Source organism: Penicillium alfredii (genome assembly GCF_028826965.1).
Source record: "Penicillium alfredii strain IBT 34128 chromosome Unknown utg000007l_segment0_segment0, whole genome shotgun sequence".
NCBI lineage: Eukaryota > Fungi > Ascomycota > Eurotiomycetes > Eurotiales > Aspergillaceae > Penicillium > Penicillium alfredii.
In genome coordinates, this window is record NW_026622704.1 from 2455763 (window position 1) to 2469726 (window position 13964).

Sequence of the window (13964 nt, forward strand, 5' to 3'; positions counted from 1 at the left end):
TGATATATGTTCATTATGCATTACTAGACTCGTGGGCTGTCTATTTCAATTCCAATGCTCCCTCAACCTCGCTCAAATGCAGTATAAAAACCATATCCGTCATTGCAAGGCCTCGCCTTGAATCGGTGCCCATTTCGTCAGCCATTCCCTCGTCTTCTCCAAATCTCCACCTGTGGCGTCGGCGCCTGCAATGCACCATCCCAGATCATATGCTTTGCCTCCAACTGCAGCACTCTCAGCAGCGATCATTTCTGCCAGCGCGCGACGGCGCTGACCAGTTTCGTCGGTACAAAAATAGAAAGGCGCTGTGTTGGGTGCATCAGGATGGGCGTTGACCGCACCCATGAGCGGGCGGATGAGCTGCATGATCTCGACCACACTCATGGCCGCCGGGGTACCGGACGTAGATTGCATATTCTGTTTCCCGGTTTTACAGTACTCATTCTGGCACCATGATTTGCCGCATCCAGTCATCATTTGTGAGAGATACCGCCGTTCGATGCGGCGCCGCAGCGCCTTGCCCTCTGGATCGTATGTGTCCACATACAGCGACCCGAAGCAGATATTGCACAACCCAAGGGACTCGTTCCCCGTGTTAGCCAGGGTACGTCCACAATTTTGATTCAAGCAGGTGCGAGGCGGAGGCCGGGATAGGCGCTCCAAATCGTGATGACGAAGGTGGGTTGCCATATCTCGGAGTCGAATGATTTTATTGCACAAGTGACATTCCGTAGTGCGACCTCCATCTACCAGCTCGTGCGGAGTAAGACCAGAGAGAATGACCTCAGGATCATGAAGGTCAGGGTCTGACTCGCTTTTCTGCGGCACGAGAAGATGACAGAACCGACATAGAATCAACTTCCCGGGACAGACGGTGGTCCGGTGCTGTGCGATAGCAGGCAACCCTTCAAGACGTACGGCGCAGTCAATACATTCGTGAAACTTGTGAAAAATAGCATCGTGACTTTCTTTACTAGCGGCATCGTTGCCGTGCGAGGAATCGTGTGGGCAGTGCCAGTGGTTTTGCCACTCGGGAGATCGCTTCTGGAAAACATTGCGACACTGGGAGCAGAAGGCGTTGTTGCGCAGGCAGAAATTTTCATGGAGAATCAAGGTCCGCTCCGGAACCCATTGCTGGCAGTTCTGGCACTGCACGTCGCCGGGCTCATGAGACTCCTCGGTCTGGTCGTTGGTATCCGTGAGATTCACGGTGATCCGTAGGTGATACTGCGCTGGCGTTTGCTGTGATGAAGCCGAAGATCCAGTACTTGTGCTCGCGGGGTTTGCATGAACGGACAGGTAGAGGGCCTCTGCTCCCTCTAGAGCCACATTTGTAGGCCGGAATTGCATTTGCTTGGGCGATTCATTGGAAAAGTTTCCCCAGACATGCACATCCGACCGGGGTCGGCTCTGCTGATGGGCAGCAAGCGGGCTGACGAAAAGACACACTGTCGGGTCATCCGTGGTAAGTTCGACTTCGAGAATGTCCTGGCGGTTCCAGTCTCGAAGCTCGTAATCCACGTATTCTCCGGGTAGCACCTGGGCTGCCACATTCTCCCCAAGACTGAGTGTACCACCTATCGAGCTGCCGCTGGTCGTCCCTGGTGCACGCGAAGCCTTTTCCAATCGCTTTTGTAGAGTCTCCCGGGCTTGTTCTTCGGATAGGGCCACAATATCGACCTCGAGATCCGTGTCAACAACGCAGATTCCTTCACCTTCGGGATACACCTTATCGAGCAAGAACCGAAACGACTGATTCCTCGTTCCCGGCACCGTCAATATTTCGCCAGTCGTCAGGGTGGTGAAATTCTCCCGCAAGTGTCGTTCCAGCAGAGATTTCCAGTCCTCGGGGTCATACCCGGCTTCGAGTGGGCGAAGGCGAACATATGTGCCTTTAGGTAGTTGCTTTGCATGCACCGTGACTGCGGGGCCAGAGTCGGAGGGAGGATCGGACGGAATTACGCCAGGCGTTTCCGGGTCAGTCGTCGCGGTTTGCGTCTCGCCAGTCCTCTGCGGTGGGAACTCTGCATCCTTTATTTCTAGGGATTCTTGGAGCAAAGCGCTCAACACGACTTCGTTTTCCTCGGCGGAGAACTCGCGAATTCCGGCGTACATAAAGCGACCATTCTGAGGGTTCTCGATACGAAAGGTTAACGGATGAGGAAGCTGCTGTTGGCGTTGCTCGATGTGTTGGCGCGCTTGGGACTCGGCAGCGAAGGTATGCGGGTTGAATGGATCGAATGCAGAGGTATATACTCGAGAATTTTGCGGGGACACGGCTTGGATGGGCGCAGCGGCGAGGAGCTGTTCGAGAGCGGATTGCGGCAAAGTGATTTTATCCCCAGGGAGCCGAGGCGCCCGATGAGGAGGGGCAACCGCTAGCTGCGAGGACCAGCTCAAGGAAGTATCCATGGCCAAAATAGATTCATAAGATGGGAGGTGGATGCATTTGTGGTTTTAAAGTGGAGAGAGATGACACAGCTGAGAGAAGCTCGCGGGGAGTTCTGGAAGACTCCACGTCTACATATTCGCCGCCAAAAACAAGAACACCCGCTCAACCCCAACCTCGAGAAAAAAAAAAAAAACCACACAACTCGCCGGCTTATAAATCTATGTGCCTAAGGAGTCATACTCGGGAATATCTTAACGGAAGGCCCGCATTCGGTGGCGAGCACTGGTATGACACCAGTCACACTGCAAAAAAAAAAACAAAAAAAAAAGGCACGTTAGCTCGGGTCAATGGCATCTGGGGTTGGGTGCGTACCATAGTTGCAGAACATCCCTCGTTATGCTCGATACAATAATCTCCCTGACAGCTCTGGCAAGTGTGTTGGCAGTCCGTCTTGCAGGCAGCGCACTGGATTGCAGTTAGCAGCGGCGTAAGCATCATGAGCTTGCCGGAAACTACTCACGGTCGGTCCACATTCCCAACAGTCTCTGCTCACACCCTGTCCGAGGGTCTCGCGCTCCGCTCTGTTGACCACGTTGCCCTGGCGAGGTGGACGAACCGCGGTCTGGTGCGGTGACAGGTTGACCCCGACACGCTGCGGCCGTGGCAGACAGTTGGCACAAAACCATTTGTTGCATCGGTGACACCAGCGGTCGGTCAGGCAGTCCGCACATCGAGAAATCAATACGGGGTGCTCGCCCGGAATCACGGGAGGGCGTTTCGCAGCTGCAACGCTGGACACATGCAATGGTGGAGGACTGAGCAGTGGAAATTGCACGTCTGAGGACTGTCCCCAGATAGCCGGGCCCTCGGGTGAGCTGTGGCACCCATCGCAACCGCGCGGTCCTAGAGCGACGGTGGCTACTGCAGGTGCAAACAACGGGGGCTCCGGTGGTGCGTTCTCCTCATCCGAGTAGAGATTCACATCGTGTCGTGGACCGCGACAAAGCACCGCATCAAATGTGATAATTCCTTCGCATTTCTGGAGCGTCTGTGCCCACCCGTCCTCCAGGCTGTGCTTGAAAAGTTTCCCCGAGGGGCTGTACCACTCGTTCTGCTGCGATCTTCTCGGTTCCAATACCCCATTCTCAGGCTCCGGCGAGTTGGCCAAGGGCGTCTGGTTGGGGCTGTGCGACTTTCCCACGCGAGTGCCCCACCAATCTCGATACTTGTGACGTGCAGCTGCTTGGGGAGGCGGGTGCATGGGGGTGAAATGATAGATGCCTTTCACACGAGGCGTCCCTTCGGGACGCGTGGGTCGAACAGCTAGCTGGATGACCTGCATGAGCTTTCGTTCATTGAGATGACGGCATTCGCGAATAGACAGGATATTGACATTGAACCGATCGGTCAAAATGATATCGGCTACAAGGTCTGCCGGCACTGGCAGTCCATCCAACACCAGTGTGCGCACATCTTGCAGTATGGATCGTTTCTCGAGGCTGGAAAATATGCGCCGCATAGGTGCCGAATACACCTCGTCCTCGGTTTGGAGATCATCGTCGGGTTGCAGTGTAGTCGACAGCTGTGCTCCTCGACAGCGGGTCAGATCGAGGTGTCGGAACACATATGGAGTTTGGGTGATCATAGTATGCAGAAGCCGCGAGGTCGATGCCAGGGCCAATAATGACGGGGTCGAGAGATATGGCGCCATGTGGTCGAGGATCAAGCTATTGGTCAGCACATCGACGAGGGAAGCTCGCTGAGGCGCCGTGGGCAAGGGCTGCGTGTCTGGCACGATTTTGACGACCTCGGCAGGGAGCTCGCGCACAACAGGCTCCAGGCCCAGTTCCTTATGAGTCAAGCGACGGGTGCCATAAAAGCCAGGGGCGCGGCCGATGAGATTCTGTCGATAGGCGGACATGGCGCCCACCGCAATCTCATCGTTGAAGCGCATCAGGGCGGCATTGGGTTGGATTTCGTGAAGAGCGGCTCGGGCCTTGACGAGCTCGGTCTCGAGCAGGTCAATGGTGGATTGAAGAACGGCAGGCATGGCTTCTGTATTCTTGGGATCGATCGCAGAAACCAAAAAAGACCATAGGTCACCGTTGGACATAGTCCGGAATTTTATCGAACAATAGAACCAGGGATGGAAGGGAAAGAAAACAAGAGGAATGAAAGATAGGTTAAATGAACGGTGGAGTGGGGGGGTCAAGATGAATCGAATCAGAAGCCCCAGAGAGAAAGGAATCTCGCAATTGTCAGGTCATACGGAAGACAATCAAGAAAACAGAACCAATGAAGCTCTGGTGGAGACGGAAAACGAGATCCGCGAGGGTGGAGAAGTGGAGCAAAAAGAAGTCGATTCAACGGGAGGCCCAAATCCAGCAATCCGTGATGGTCCTTGTATATATATATATATATATATATATACTAGACACTGCCTAACATGTTCCTTAACATACTAAATATATTATATATTAGATATTAGATTTCCCCCCCTTTTCTATCTCTTCTAGCATGTTTGATTTCTTTCTCTTGGCCTGCAAGGGAGATCCATGTATATTATACCTTAACAATACCTGGGGCTAAAGTTTCCTCGACCTCTCAAAAGTATGGAGCTATAGTGGGTGGGTCCTGTACCTTGCCCTGGAGTCCGAGGTACCCTTCGAGTCGCGCATACCGCTGTCAACCCCCACTCAGTCTGAGAGACGTTAGGAAAGGATCCGCCGGTCACGCGCGAGTGTGCCGTCAGCTCCACCGGGTCTTTTCTTTTTCTTTTTCTTTTCTTTCCTTTTTTGTGTCCCAGACAGAGTGGCAATTTGTGCCCTTTGGCCCCCAGGTACATAGCGTGGCCCAATGGTTCCTGGGCGAGTGGAGATTCGCAATTCTCTCTATTCTTCCAGAAATCAGGCGACGATCATGGCGATCAGCGTCCCAACTCGGTGATAAGCATGTCCACAGCCTCAAGGGAAGACTTGACGATGGCACGAGAAAATGTCCTGGACGGAGACACTGCCAAGACAATAGCCACGGAATCCGTCCCACGCCAAGCGAATACCGATGAAATTAAAAATTGATCCATCTCTGCCTTCAGGACTCTCTCTCCCTTTCATGTTTGTTGATCCTCGCTTGGCGAATGATCTACATGCATTATGCCGAGCCTTTGCCGAGAGTCAGACAGCAGGGGGGGGGGGGGGGGTGACGCCGAGCCACCACAGCACTGCATCTTTTGGTGAGTTGGCCATGGATCTACACCTACATTCCCAATTCCCAAGAGCGAAAGAATTGCCAGTCCAGTAGAATTCGAGGATCAAGGGATCTTGAAATGGGTCACACAATGCATGCGAGCATGATCAAGGGTGGAATTCGAACTACTGATACACATCTACTTCCACAACTTCGACACCGCAACCTCCTTGTCGTCGTGCTTGTTGAGGATCTTGGCAGTAGCCAGATCGAAGTCCTCCTGCGTAACGTGCACCCGACGCTCACGCAGCGCGTACATGCCCGCCTCGGTGCAAACACCCTTGAGTTCTGCCCCAGAGCACCCATTCATCTTCTCCGCAATCTTGGTGAGATTGATGCCTCGGGTCAGGTTCATCGAGCGAGAGTGGATTCGTAAGATGTCGGCACGAGCTTCGACCCTGCAAAGTAGAAAATGACCTGGTCAGTAATCACGTATGGTAAGCAAGGGTGAGGACGACTGACGATGGCGGGGGGAATTCAATCTTCCGGTCGATTCGCCCAGGCCGCAACAGGGCCGGGTCGAGGATGTCCAATCGGTTAGTCGCCATGATGATCTTGATGTTCTTGGTCGGTTCAAACCCGTCCAGCTGATTGAGCAACTCGAGCATCGTCCGTTGCACCTCCGAGTCACCCGATCCAGCCGAATCTATTCGGCTGGACCCAATACTGTCGATCTCGTCCATGAAGATGATGCTGGGTGCATGCTCTCGGGCCATGACGAAGAGCTCACGCACCATACGGCTTCCCTCACCAATATACTTCTGGACCAGCTCCGAGCCACTGACCCGGATGAATCGACAGTCGGTGTGATGGGCCACAGCTCGGGCGAGTAGCGTCTTCCCGGTTCCAGGTGGACCGTACAGCAGAACACCCTTCGGCTGAGCGATTCCCAGCGACTCGAACAGCTCGGGGTGCTTCAGGCCCAGCTCGATCACCTCCTTGATTTCCTTGATCTGCTGGTCCAAGCCACCAATCATGTCATATGTACTGTCCGGGACTTTCTCCACCATCATGAGCGACACCAGCGGATCGACGGAAGAAGGCAGCATCTTCTCCAGCTTGTAGGAATCAGAGAGAAGGGCAACCCGTTTGCCGACAGTAAGCTTCCCGATATCCACGCCATCTGCAATATCCACCACTATAGCACCGGTATTAGTATAGACTCAAGAGCTGGGAGGACAGACCAAACACACCATATTTCCCTTCCGGGTGTACTTTGACCAAGACCTTCTTTGTGCTCATCACCTTGACCACCTCGCCAACATACGAGCCCGGCTGCTGCAACAGACCAAGCTCCTCCCGCAGTAGACGCACTCTCGAGTTGTAGTCATTGCGCTGTGCTTCCAATCGTCGCAAAACGGCTTGACCCTGGATAATCTCGAGCTTCATGCCCTCGATTTTGTTGCGATAATAGTTGTCCAGAGCCATGGCGCCGAACGGGGAGATGCGATGCTTGAGAGCGTCAAGGGTTTGTCTGTCGACCTCAACCGAGCACCGCTGCAATAAGACGGAACCTAAGCCCTCCCAGTTCAGCTTACTCCGAGAAGCAGACGAGGGATATAATAGAGAGGATTGAGGGGGGGGAGTTGATGATTATGTTTTGGATGAGAGCTGAAGCGATCCAGTGACGTGAAGCTGCGAGACTGCGAATGACTAATCCTAATGCCTGAAAAGCAGGGACTCAATGAAACAAATAGTCCAAACCAAGCAAACCAAGCAAACCAAGCAAACAACAGCTGATAAAAGCTCCCCACCGGGTGAGTCAGCGCGCGCATCATTGGCTGCCTTGAGCTGCCTGGTGATGGGGTCATCTGCGAAGGAGCAAGACAGCAGCCAAGCGATCGTTGAAACCCTGTAGCATCTCGTTGCAGGTGGTTGTCTGTTCTTTTTTTCTGTGTATTCGGGCTAATTATCTCAGCTGATGCCAAACTCGTGACTACACTGCACTTTGACTGACTTGCGTTGCCAGTTTCAGGTTTACTTTCTGTCAGCGATGTAACTGGGAAGCCCGACACGCGGTCAACGTCTTTATTGTTTTTGAAGATAATTCTTACTTCTGTTCTATATTGTCTTTCGTCCGGGCCGCAAATCCTTCAGGTTCGATATGGCCGGTGACAATGGAAACACCGACTCTCCCGAGTCGCAGCGGCCATCTGGGACGACAGGCAGCGATAACCCCCCCCTCGGACACTCTGCCTTCAATGAGATCCACTGCGTCGGTTAGGAGAGTTTACGGTGAGACTCGAGATGGTGTATCCATGGATCAACTGAAGCTGATGAGGTTTGCAGGTACCCTGGATTCGTATTCCTTTGAAAATAACCCTGACGCGCACCCTGATGACGGCCAAGGGGAGAGTTCGAATCGTGCCTTCACTTCCCAGCCGTTCACTACACCAGATAAACCTCGAAAACCCTCCGTGACGCGTCGTATGTCGTCCAAGCGCCAGATACCCCACAAAGGACAGGGGTTCTCGACCGATGACGATGTTAAAGAGGTCGAAGAGGACATCGCTATGCAGCAAGCCACAACCACGCAGCCTTCTCCACGTATACGGCCGATGCGAATCCAGAGCTCTACCTTGCGACGACGTCCCAGTGCCCGACCAAGTCCGCTAGTGAAAGCCGACTCGGACAATTACAGCGAAGATGAGGCCGGCTTGCCTGATCCCGGTCTGGGCACACAGGGCGAAGCTCATATCAATGAAGAAAGTGAGGAAGGGAGTGATGATCATTCTGAAGAGACGGATGATGATGATGATGATGGGGCAACCAGTGATGCCGAGAGCTTTACACTGAAAGACCGACAGCAAGCGATCAACGAGACGCATCCATTTGGAATTCGCATTTGGAAACCCGCCTTGTACAAGAAGAGTCGCTCTGTGGAGAAGACAGCAGAAGGCGATATTCACTCGTCGCCAGGGGGTCGCGTCAGTCCCATTTTATTCCTAACGAACCTCTTGTGGTCCTTGTTCTTTGGATGGTGGCTAGCCCTTGCCGCCCTACTCGCTGCAGTTGCTTGCTTTTTATTCGCCTACTCCTCAAGTGCCGTGGCTTATGGCAGGGTGTTTGCAGGTCTCTCGCGTTACCTACTTTACCCGTTTGGGTCATTCGTTCTTTTGGAGACGGACGAGCATTATGCGGAAGAAGACGAGGGCGAAGGTCGCAGCATCAGCGAGTATGAACAATGGCAGAACGGCGACCTGGAGCATGGTCGACTCTTCTTTGGGCCCCGCCGGGACCGCTCTCTCCTCGGCCGACGACGCAACAGTGTCGATTCTGCCGGCGAACAAGACAGCCTACTGGGTCGACCTCAGCGCGGACAAAGCCCCGATGCCCACTTCGCTCACTCTAAGCGTCGTCTATTTGGCCGCGGTGAATGGACATTGGGTCGCGTCGTGTTCTTTATCTTCTTCTATTTCCTAGTGGGGCCCTTGATGCTCACGGTATCACTGGTCTGCTGGCTGCTCGTCTTCTGGATCCCGATGGGCCGCACGACCAACATCCTGGTGAGCCATCTACGGCGGCATCCTCTGGCCTTGTCGTTTCATTCTGATACCACATACTCCCGACTGAGCACCACTTCCTCGTCTTCCATCCTCCTATGCACCTACCGAGCTGCAGGGACACGTTACTGGAAGTATACCGTCGATGGAACGAATATCTTCTTGATCAACCTGCTCGGGGTTGTTGTATTCGTGATTGTTGACTATTATCTTCTGGGGAGATTCCTGGGTCTGCAGACCTGGCTGACGCACCCTGGCTTGATCTTCACTCTTGCTTTGTTCTCCATCATTCCTTTGGCCTACTTTATTGGGCAAGCCGTTGCTTCGATATCCGCCCAGTCGTCGATGGGATTGGGGGCTGCCATCAACGCCTTTTTTTCAACTGTCGTAGAAGTATATCTTTACTGCGTTGCCTTGACTGAGGGTAAAGCCCAGCTTGTTGAAGGTAGCATTATCGGAAGTATCTTTGCCGGTATTCTGTTCTTGCCCGGTCTTTCCATGTGCTTTGGAGCTATCAAGCGAAAGACACAACGGTTCAATGTGAAATCGGCCGGTGTGACTTCGACGATGCTATTATTCGCCGTGATCGCTGCCTTTGGGCCCACACTCTTCTACCAGGTTTATGGCAGTGTAAGTACCCTTGTTCTCGCAAACCCCCCCCCCCCTCCCCACGTCAGGCCTGGCTGACCACTCCGCAGCATGAGTTGAACTGCCATTCGTGTACTGGACCTATTGGGTCCGAGGACCGAGACTGTCGTCGCTGTTACTTCTCGCAGACTGCAGCGATCAACGACCAGTTCTTCCAAACTGCCGTACAGCCTTATGCATGGTTCGCCGCCGGCCTGCTCTTCCTATCTTACATCATTGGCCTGTGGTTCACGCTTCGGACGCATGCCGCTCTGATCTGGCAGACGGAACTTGAGGAGAAGAAAGCTGCCCAGGCCGCCCAGGCAGCCCACGAGCAACTTTCTTACGAACCGCGTCATTTGCTTTTCCCCAGTGGGCAACCCGAGGCTTCGGGTGCAGCTTCGGGACAGAAGGACTCGATCCGCGAATCGCAGTTGTATAAGCGGATTCTAGGCCAATCCCTGAAACATATTGGTCTGGAGGACAACAACATGGGCAACTATGAACATTCCGAAAGCGGGTCAATGACGGAGAGCAGAGCCAGCATCCCACACTTGGTCCCGCCACGTTCTGGAGGCGAGGACACTCGTCCGGCAGGGAAGATTGCCCAGAATCGCACTGGGGAAGATAACGAGCGGCTGGTGCGCCAGGTGACCGAAGTGGCGGCAACGGCCGCCGCTGTAGCTGCTCGTGATGCGGCTCGCAATCGCAAGATTTCCACCCAACAAGCTCCCGGACGTCAAGCTGGCCGTGCCACTGCGGAGACAGCAAAAATCCTCGGAGAGGACGCGGAAATGGATGGGGGCATTGCGGTGGAACCCACCCAGGGCGGCGGGCATGATGCACCAAACTGGAGCAAAGTCAAGAGCTCAATCGTTCTCCTGGGGGCGACAGTTCTCTATGCCGTGATCGCCGAGATCCTTGTCAACACGGTTGATGTGGTACTGGAAAGCGTGGACATCGATGAGAAATTCCTCGGCATCACTCTCTTCGCCTTGGTGCCGAACACCACGGAATTCCTGGTATGTTGAGCTCTTACTGGTTTTTAATATTCTCTTGTCTCCCGCTAACATGCCCCGACAGAATGCCATCTCATTCGCAATGAACGGCAACATCGCGCTATCGATGGAAATCGGGTCCGCCTATGCGCTGCAGGTGTGTCTATTGCAGGTTCCTGCTCTGGTTCTTTTCAGTGCCTTGTATGGCCGTTTCATTGAACCATCCGAGCTCATCAGCCACTCGTTCAAGTAAGTTTTGTCTTCTATCAAAAAGTTTTCCTTACTCACAAGTCCGATGCAGTCTGATCTTCCCTCAGTGGGACATGATTTCCGTCATTCTGTGCGTCTTCCTACTGTCGTATGTATACGGCGAAGGGAAGAGTAACTATTTCAAGGGCTCTATCCTCGTCCTCACCTATCTCGTTGTTGTGGTTGGGTTCTATCTGTCGGGATACAACAACATCGAAAACATGGGTGTGAATCGTTTTGACACGCTGGCTCTGGGGGCTAGCAGGTCGGAGAAGTTCTACACCATCGGTCGATCAACGGCTGGTGCGGCTTATTAGATAGGACGTACAGGTTTGCTGTTCCCTATCCATTCAGGATCGGGAATAAGAGCTTCATCTCATGGCATATCTGCATAGCGTGCTTTCTGGGGTGGGGAAGTGATGCCCCGTTGGCTGGTTGGTTCTACTGTCGTCCGACAGAAAGAATTCAAGTCATTGTGCATAAATTGACTGAATAGGCGCTTTGTTCTCAATTATTTGCTTGCGTGATAACGACCGATGCCAAATATAACATATAACTTATGCCCCTGGCAGAGCATTCCAATTCCAATATTCATGAACTTTTCAGTGGAAAATCAGCTCGAGCTCCACGCCTCGTCAACCATCTGCCGGTATTTCTGCTGCTTGAAGCATTGCTCCAGAAAGACTTCATATTTAGCGTTGAGAAGGGCTTTCTCCTTGACGTTGTCGCTCGGCACCACCTTCCTGCCGGGCTTGCTCATCCGATCCATGATCTCCCATAGGTCCTCAGTCTTGCCCTGGGAATCTGTACTGGCAGCTTTGACACCCAGCATGGCCGCACCGTGGCATACAGTCGCATGGATGTATCGAGGGATTAGCACCGGCATATCGCAGGCAGACGCAATAAGCCCCACCAAAATATCATTCTGGCATTGTGACCCCGACATAAAGACCGAAGTGATGTTGTGGCCGGCTTTATTCATGGTCTCGATAATCTGCTTGGTTTGTAGCGCAATGAACTCGAGAGTAGCGTAGTAGTATATGGCGAGACCATCCACGGTGTTATCACTCGTTAAGCCAAAAATAGATCCGGTCATGTTAGGGTCGGCTATGGGGGAGCGATTACCCCAAAGATCGCCATAGAAGAAGAAATGACGGCCCAGATATGCCACGCACGGGGCTTCCCGATCGTGCACCATCTCCTTGAGGTGCTCATTCAGATAGTCGTATATATTGATATGGTATGACTCGGCGATAGAGATGGCTTGATTGAAAGCCGGGTGGGTTTCAATGACATGCTTGAGCAGTTCCCCGGTAGCCGATTGTCCACCCTCGGCCATCCAGTACCCGGGAACAATAGTGTCCCGGTAAGGGCCCCAGACCCCGGGCACAAAGACGGGGTTGGGAGACATGGCAAGGTGGCAGGTCGAGGTTCCTGCCACGGCCGCCAGGCGGGAGAACGCCTGCGATTTATCATTCTTGGCTACCTCTGTGGACAATTGATCAGGGCCCAGATCGACCTTGCAGCCAACGGTGCCGATCCAACCGGCGTACGCATCGATCACGCCGCTGCCAATGGCGATACCGGCGGGCAAGCCCAGCTCGGCGGCCGCCTTGTCACACAGAATGCCCACCAGCTCACCAGCACTCAAATAATCGCCATTCTGTTGAAAAGCAAACATGGGTCAGCCGAACTGTCCTGGAGTTTTACGGGAACAGGCTCACCACCATGTCGACTCCGCCCATTCGCTTGAAATTATCCTCCTTCAGATCACCCAAGCCAATCTCCTCCAAGAAATCTTCCTGCCACCCTTTGACACTCCCGTCGACGCCAACGGGGACATACCCTTGCTTGCAGACCACACTACAAAAGCTTCGTTTTTCGTTCCCAGTGGCAATGTGGGTGAGAGCATCTGCCAGGTCATAGAACTTGCACCTGTCAAAGAGTTCCTTGGACATGTGGTTTTTCAGCCAGAGCACCTTGGGAATTTCCATCTCAATGGACATTTTCCCACCGACATAGCGAAGTAAATTGTGGTTGGTGGCATTGATTTTGGCGGCCTCTTCAACGGGCCGATGGTCCAGCCATAAGATCACGTTGCGGTCCGAGTCGAAGTTCGGCCCTGTCACAGAAACGGGTTCGTCGGTGTCATTGGCGAAGACGGCCAAGGAGCAGGTTGCATCGAACCCAATTCCCCGTACCGTCTCGGGGCTGATATTGTGTTGGCTGATGGCGCGCTTCACGGCAGCACAAATGCAGCGCCAGATATCAGAGGTGGATTGTTCCTGTCCATAAATTGTCAGTCTTGGGTCTTGGATTGGACTGTTTCGTTATCGATCTACATAATAGCCTTGCTCGGGTTGCCAGAGACCAATGTTCTCAGAAGCCAATCCCACAATGTCGCCTTTGACATCAATGATGCAGGCACGAGCACTGCCGGTGCCAACGTCAATGCCAATGAAGTGATCCTGATGAACTTGGAGCTCTTCGCGAGGGTCACTGGAAGCCTGGCGAGAGGAGCGACGATAAGGCAGCGAGGCCATGGTGCCGCTCAGGTGCTCTGTCGTTTTTCGATTGGAAAAAAAGTTGATGTGAAAGAGAATTGGGGAGGATGAATTAGGAGAGAAAGAAGAAGAAGAAGAAGCATCCCAAGGCATTTGTTTTATGACATTATGACATCGCTTTACCCCCGGGTTGTGGGGTTAACGTAGCAATCCTGACTGGTACTCGGGCAGTACCTGGGTGATACGTTCCCCCCGAGCAGCGTTTCGTACCCAGCGCTAGGTACCCCGCAGGTCTTGCAAAGTCACCCAAATTAGCTACCGGAGAGGATGGATGTTCTAGCTTGAGATATTTGAAGTAAATAATAGGGATGTCCTATTATCTTGCGCAATAAGATATGCATCATTAAAGGCTTAAATATTGTAGATCTGTATGTACAGCTCTTTG

The 13964-nt window shown here is 53.2% G+C and overlaps 5 protein-coding genes across 5 annotated transcripts; 1 reads left to right on the forward strand and 4 right to left on the reverse strand.

The window, feature by feature from the left end:
* Positions 1 to 99: 99 nt before the first annotated feature.
* Positions 100 to 2412, reverse strand: NUU61_005597 (putative ubiquitin fusion degradation protein (Ufd1); the record flags this gene model as incomplete). Its single annotated transcript, XM_056656179.1, has 1 exon — positions 100 to 2412. One exon carries the CDS (start codon positions 2410 to 2412, stop codon positions 100 to 102), a length of 2313 nt encoding a protein of 770 aa, XP_056511792.1.
* Positions 2413 to 2786: 374 nt separating this feature from the next.
* Positions 2787 to 4442, reverse strand: NUU61_005598 (uncharacterized protein; the record flags this gene model as incomplete). The annotated part of the gene is made up of 1 exon (XM_056656180.1): positions 2787 to 4442. One exon carries the CDS (start codon positions 4440 to 4442, stop codon positions 2787 to 2789), a length of 1656 nt encoding a protein of 551 aa, XP_056511793.1.
* Positions 4443 to 5777: 1335 nt separating this feature from the next.
* Positions 5778 to 7066, reverse strand: NUU61_005599 (proteasome regulatory particle base subunit RPT6; the record flags this gene model as incomplete). Its single annotated transcript, XM_056656181.1, has 3 exons — positions 5778 to 6036; positions 6101 to 6776; positions 6832 to 7066. 3 exons carry the CDS (start codon positions 7064 to 7066, stop codon positions 5778 to 5780), a joined length of 1170 nt encoding a protein of 389 aa, XP_056511794.1.
* A 676-nt stretch (positions 7067 to 7742) lies between these two features.
* On the forward strand, positions 7743 to 11332 carry NUU61_005600 (calcium/hydrogen antiporter; the record flags this gene model as incomplete). The annotated part of the gene is made up of 5 exons (XM_056656182.1): positions 7743 to 7857; positions 7928 to 9771; positions 9840 to 10790; positions 10852 to 11015; positions 11068 to 11332. 5 exons carry the CDS (start codon positions 7743 to 7745, stop codon positions 11330 to 11332), a joined length of 3339 nt encoding a protein of 1112 aa, XP_056511795.1.
* Positions 11333 to 11628: 296 nt separating this feature from the next.
* NUU61_005601 (FGGY-family carbohydrate kinase) lies at positions 11629 to 13558 on the reverse strand (the record flags this gene model as incomplete). Its single annotated transcript, XM_056656183.1, has 3 exons — positions 11629 to 12678; positions 12740 to 13300; positions 13358 to 13558. 3 exons carry the CDS (start codon positions 13556 to 13558, stop codon positions 11629 to 11631), a joined length of 1812 nt encoding a protein of 603 aa, XP_056511796.1.
* Between the last annotated feature and the right edge of the window lie 406 nt (positions 13559 to 13964).